Here is a 5,930-nt window from a genome sequence, read left to right on the forward strand (position 1 = left end):
CGTACGTGTGTGCGTGCAGTGAGGGTTCGTACCAATATGACTCTTCCAGCTGGCAGCAGCCCACCAATCAGCCAACAGGATCTCTCTCCGTGGTAACAACCGTCTGGGGAGTAACCAATCCTTCGGGCAGTCAGGTATGACATCACCAAATAGGAAGGAAAATAAGTTGGACAGATGGAGATTAATAAAAATGCACACTTTTGATTTTTTTAGATGTTTTTTTTCATAAGTGCTGTTTAACTTTTTTGGTATTGTTCAACTGAAGAAGGCGTGTAATGTGAAGTGTGTGTGTTTTTCTGTCTATCAGGGTATGGGTGGAGGGGTGATGGGGCCTGGAGTCAACCCAGGCGGGGGGCCCATGATGCAGGGCCCCGGGGGTCCGGGCATGGCCGGCGGTCACGGAGGCTATATGGGTCAGCAGGGCTACGGAGAGCCAAGCAAAGGCTACATGAACCAGGGGATGTACGGCCGGACAACTGGGGGATACGCTGGAGGACCGGGGGGATACACAGGGAGGTGAGTGTCTGTTACCAGCCACATCAGTGGCACTGATATTGTTTTCCCGTGTGTGTGTGTGTGCCATCATGGCAATTTGTGGTCCTGGAGACACTTACTCTACTGTAGTGAAAAAAAACACAGATGTGGTTTTGAATAGACTGCCAGGTGTTTATATGTCTGCAGCTGTAGTGTCACACAAACATTTTCCTCCTTCACGTTAGCCCCCAAAGAAACGTAGCAAGCTATGCTACATCAACATGGCAATAATAGATTACTACATCAGGGCTATTTTTTTTAAACATCCAAATCCGTGTGTGGCGGGAGCATCACTGACTTTGGCAGTTTTTTGTCAGACCGCAGCAGAAAGTTTAGCTGTGCTTGAGCTTCAGAATGCTCGGAAAAAGCTCGTGTGGAAACTACAGCAAATTTACACGACAGCTAAGCCACTGAAAAGCTATTTGATTCAGAAAACATCGACACTATTACTACTGTCAGGTACTTTTTTAATTTGCCAGAAGGTGTCATAATGAGAAATACAGATTTTCTGTTGGCATGAAATCAAACCAATTTAGCCTGGTACACTGGACCTGACCTGTGAAACTGGTGATTGACCTAACTCAAGTGCACAGTTGAAATGAAAAAGACTAAAATTAAGGATCAGTCCGGGCAAATTTTCTGAATCAAATAGGTTTTCAGTAGCTTAGCCGTTTTATTGGTCATTGTAGTGTGGTTGCGTCCAAATTATATAGTTCTATGCAGAAAGCTTCCTAGGAAAGTTTTAAGAAGTAGAATAAAATAAAAAAGGTGTAACTCCGACAGGGCAGAGAAATCTGAGTAGTTGATGATGAAGAAAGGTGCAGAATTTTAATTGTATTTTACAGTAAATTTACATCTTCAATCAAACTGCAGGTTGTAATGTACCTTACAGTATTTGTTCTAAGTATTAAGCGGTAATAAAGATGACTTGTCACTTTTTCACTGTGTAGGAAATAAAAAAACTAAAGTTATCAAAATGACAAAAAATATAAAATGGCCTTCTACTCACTCCATCTTCAGTTACCAGTCAAACCCCAACGGCTCCAGAGGTTCTGCTGACTTCACTCAGGCTGCTGCTGCCGCTGCTGTTGCTGCAGCTGCTGCCACGGCAACTGCCACAGCCACGGCAACCGTTGCCGCCATTCAGGAGAAACAAAACCAGGAAATGAATTACGGACAGGTGAGGAGATAGGTTGGGGGGAGGGTAACCCATTTTTTCCACACAGACAAAAGAGTTGAAGCCCACCACAAGATGTCACCTATATTTGCAATATGTTTAAGAAAAATAGCAAAGACAATAACACATTTTTGGCAGAGGTACAGGATGTGACAATGGCTTAGCTGTTGTTTCAGAACAATGCACAGCACGGTTTGTTTTCTTACATTTTGTGGTTGTTAATCGTAGCAATCCACTGAGAGATGGGAAACGCTGCAAGCCACAAACAGCTGTTTCTAAGCTCCTCCCCCTGTTGAATTTTGACAGAATTGTTCGTACATGTGAAAAAAGGGCAATGTAACACTCTGCTCGTACTACATTCTTATGTGACTATGGTGATTAATGCATTAATTCCAAAGTAGGCTATGTATCATGATTTATTGGGAGAAACCAAGCAATTCTATGTAAAATCAGACTTTCAGCATCCCAATATAGCCCGCATGAGATGATCAATTCCATTGTGAGAACTTGATAGTAGATACGTAAATTCACTGGTGACTTTATTATAAACATGAAGAGGAAAATAGAATATGTAGTAGAATACCAAGTTAACTTTTTTTTGTGTGCCAGATGGGAGGTCAGGCCTACAACAACCAGTTCATGGCCCACTCGGGCCCCCGTGGCCCCCCTGGCATGGCCCCCGGAGGTATGGGCCCAGGGCATGGGCCCACTAGAGGCTCTCCCTCAATGGGCCCCATGTACGGACCTGTAGGCGGCCCCCAGAGGGTCCCTCAGCACTCTCAGCACCCTCAGCACCCTCAGCACCCAAACTACGGCCCCGGTCTACAGCAGGGCCACTTGAGGCCCCCACAGGGCCTCAAACGGTCGTACAACTCTGAGGTAAGCCTGGGGGTTTGATAAAAGTCCAACGTGGTTAAACCTTTTTCTCGCATTTTGTTTTGTGAATATAAAATTTGCTCCCTTTTATTCCAAACATTGTGTAATAAAGCTTAATTATTTCAACTTAAGAAAAAATATATATTCTTCTTTTTGTTCCTCTCATTCGTCTTCAGTCTTTCCCAGGAATGTCTCAGCAGTACGGCGTTCCAGTTGGTCCAGGTGTGAACGTGATGTCAGGTCCTGGTGGTGGCGGCGGTTCAATTCCAGGATCAGGTGGAGGCGGTCACGCCGGCCCCGGTCCCTACACCAGCCCCAACATGCAGTACCATCCAGGTAAGACTTTGCAGCTGGTCTATTTTTTTAAATTTAAAACCATTTTATGCTTTAACATCTGTCTCACATACAGAGACTGTATGTGAGACAAATGTTTTAAGTGTGATGGACTTCAGGTGAGAATAAGCTTAACGCTAACTCTGTTAAAATACTTCACTTTTACATTTATGTTGTATTTGGTCCCTTTCTAACAGTTGTATAGTAGCTCAATTAGAAAAATACCAGTTCTATTGTTTTATTTTTGCTTAATTTATTAGGCTTTTATTGCCTTGTTAAGCACTTTGTAATTTTTGTTTTGAAAGGTGTTTTACATTAAAATATATTCATTTTAATAAAAAATAAATAAATGATAATTTACAAAAATAAAAACATGTTTAAGACGAAACCATATAATATAAAATAATCTGTTTACCTGCAGGTCCAGGCCATGTCCCCCAGCGCTCCGGCTCCTCCCCCTCTTATCAAACCCATAAGATGCCCCTCCCACAATATCCCCCTTCAGGACCCCCCAACCCACAGTACTACAAGGTAAAGAGCTTTAACAGAGCTGTTTACTCAGTTAGCATCAATGGGTTTAAATCTGCAGCCTTGTGGTTATGTGTGTGTGTCTTATATTTACACATTGTGTGTGTTTTTTATATTTTTGTATCCAGTTAAACATTAATGGGAAAAGTGTTGTTTGTGCAGCAGGAGCAGTTTAATGGTCAGGGTGGAGGTTTGAACACTCTGACAACAGGGGGCGCTGGTGGTGCATACAACTCCTTCAACCAACCTTCTGGGGTAAGGTGTGTGTGTGTGTGTGTGTGTGTGTGTGTGTGTGTGTGTGTGTGTGTGCGTGTGCGTGTGCGTGTGTGTGCATGCGTGTGTCTGTATGTGTGTGTTACAATAACTAGTAACCTAATACTCCAAATTACTTAAAGCAACACTCAGGGCGCTGCTCCAGCACTGGCAGCCCAATCACTCTGACATCTCTCTATTTGTGTATGATGAATAGGTAGTGTGTGTGTACTTTTACTCGACAACAACATCCCTGTAGGAAATATTCTACTTTTAATCTGACTAGAGTTACTGGTTACAGATGAATATCACATATGTATGTTGGCCAACAGGGGCAAACGTACTACAACTTAATGAAACACACGCCAGGCCAGTTATTTAATGGATCCAGGATCCTATGCATCCTGATACAGTTCCCAAACCCTTTTGAATTAAAATAACCCCACATCATGACATACCCTTCACCATACATAGAGATTGACTAGATAGGGGAATTTAATATATGGGTGGAATACTTATGTCCCCTGTATTTTAAGGAAGAACATTTATTTATTTACGATACATTATTCATTCTCAAAGAAAATTGGTGTCCTTAAAGGTTGGATTTTTTCTAATTAAGGTATTAAGATTAATTTCCAAAAGATAATTTTTTAAGTCAACTTAAGCAGGGGTTCATATACTCATGAGCACTATAAAATTATTTTGTGGGAAAAGAGAGCACTGATATTGGAATCCGCAGATAATCTAAGTTGAGTTTTTTTGGGGGGAAAAGTTGGATAAGTGCTCAAGGGGAGATTAAGGGAGGTTAAATTCTTCTTTTCCGTTCTGGCAACATGGCATCCATGCAGGATCTGTACATCTCTCTACATGCAAATATCTCTCTTAAAGTTTACTAAACCAAACATCCATGTTTAGTTGACTGAACCATCTCTCTTTCTCTCTCTTGGTCAGCCTGGTCGAGGGTTGCCAGGTTACCCCTCCTCCCCGGTTCCTGGAAACCCGACCCCTCCCATCACCCCCAGCAGCTCCATGGCCCCGCCCTACATGTCGCCCGGTAACAGTGACGTCAAGCCGCCGCCCTCTTCCTTCCTGCCTGACATCAAACCCAACATGGCTGGCTTGCCCCCGCCTCCTCCTACTGGTACAAACACACCTAAATACCTACAAACACACACACACATGTCATCAATAATAATATAAGTCACATGTGTCTTCACACTATCAGCTTAAGTCTCCAGGACAGATGAAGACATGAAAGGGTAGAGAGAGGGGTAACGACATGCAGCAAAGGGCTATAAATGTAAATGTAAATGTGCTGTATTTATATAGCGCTTTTCCAGTCTTAACGACTGCTCAAAGCGCTTTTACATCTACAGGAAACATTCACCATTCACACACATTCATACACTGTGGCCGGGGCTGCCGTACAAGGTGCCACCTGCTCATCAGATAAACATTCACACACATTCACACTCCGATGCGCAGCTGCGGGTTGGACTCCCACTATAGGTGGGAGTCCAACCCGCAGCCTCTGCATTGAGGCGTAAACCTCTATATATGTGCGCCTACTCTACCAACTGAGCAAACCCGGCCACACCATTTTACAGTTTTAAGTAATCAAAGTATCAAGTTCCTTTTTAAAAACTCATTATTATTATTTAAATAACCCCATTATGTGTGAAATAAGCAGGATATTGCAATATTCCACAAAACAAAAGACATTGTTCATCAAAATTCATGACATATATTGTTCATTACCTACTGTGTGAAGGTTTGAGGAAAGTGTGTGTGTGTGTGTGTGTGGGGGGGGGGTAATTCGTTGCAAAATTGATAGTGGTCACTAAAAATAATTTGATACAAGGCTGACCACACTTCCTGGGGGCCTGAGGCCTTACCTTTTGTTGACTTCCTGTTAATAGGTAACCCTAGCGATGACCTGCGGCTGACCTTCCCAGTGCGTGACGGTGTGGTTCTAGAGCCCTTCAGATTAGAGCACAACCTGGCTGTCAGCAACCATGTCTTCCAGCTGAGAGACTCCGTCTACAAAACTCTTATCATGAGGTACACACACGTACACTTAGTTTATCTTACTACCATTGTCAACACACAGAGGTGGAAGAAGTACCGGGTTTTTTTCATGGTTAAAGTCTGCATTAAAATTTTTACTTGAGTAAAAATACAAAATGATTACCATCTCTATATACTGTGTGTGTGTGTGTGTGTGTGTGTG

At 42.8% G+C, this 5,930-nt stretch overlaps 1 protein-coding gene and 1 long non-coding RNA gene across 3 annotated transcripts in view; one reads left to right on the forward strand and one right to left on the reverse strand.

Moving 5' to 3' along the window:
- The window catches only part of LOC117944902, a 19,645-nt gene that overhangs the window by 4,911 nt on the left and 8,804 nt on the right, over positions 1-5,930 (reverse strand). Inside the window, exon 2 of the long non-coding RNA XR_004656687.1 lies at positions 829-831. This is a non-coding gene — a long non-coding RNA (uncharacterized LOC117944902). The remainder of the gene's footprint in view (positions 1-828; positions 832-5,930) is intronic.
- LOC117944833 (zinc finger MIZ domain-containing protein 2-like) overlaps positions 1-5,930 on the forward strand; it is a 20,730-nt gene that overhangs the window by 4,803 nt on the left and 9,997 nt on the right. For both annotated transcript variants that reach the window (XM_034871999.1, XM_034871998.1), the window contains 9 exons: positions 20-134; positions 308-516; positions 1,555-1,714; positions 2,321-2,590; positions 2,764-2,923; positions 3,342-3,451; positions 3,611-3,703; positions 4,652-4,841; positions 5,620-5,761. In XM_034871999.1, coding sequence (XP_034727890.1) covers positions 20-134; positions 308-516; positions 1,555-1,714; positions 2,321-2,590; positions 2,764-2,923; positions 3,342-3,451; positions 3,611-3,703; positions 4,652-4,841; positions 5,620-5,761 — 1,449 coding nt within the window. The remainder of the gene's footprint in view (positions 1-19; positions 135-307; positions 517-1,554; positions 1,715-2,320; positions 2,591-2,763; positions 2,924-3,341; positions 3,452-3,610; positions 3,704-4,651; positions 4,842-5,619; positions 5,762-5,930) is intronic.

The sequence above is a fragment of the Etheostoma cragini genome, chromosome 5 (assembly GCF_013103735.1).
Source record: "Etheostoma cragini isolate CJK2018 chromosome 5, CSU_Ecrag_1.0, whole genome shotgun sequence".
NCBI classification, from domain to species: domain Eukaryota; kingdom Metazoa; phylum Chordata; class Actinopteri; order Perciformes; family Percidae; genus Etheostoma; species Etheostoma cragini.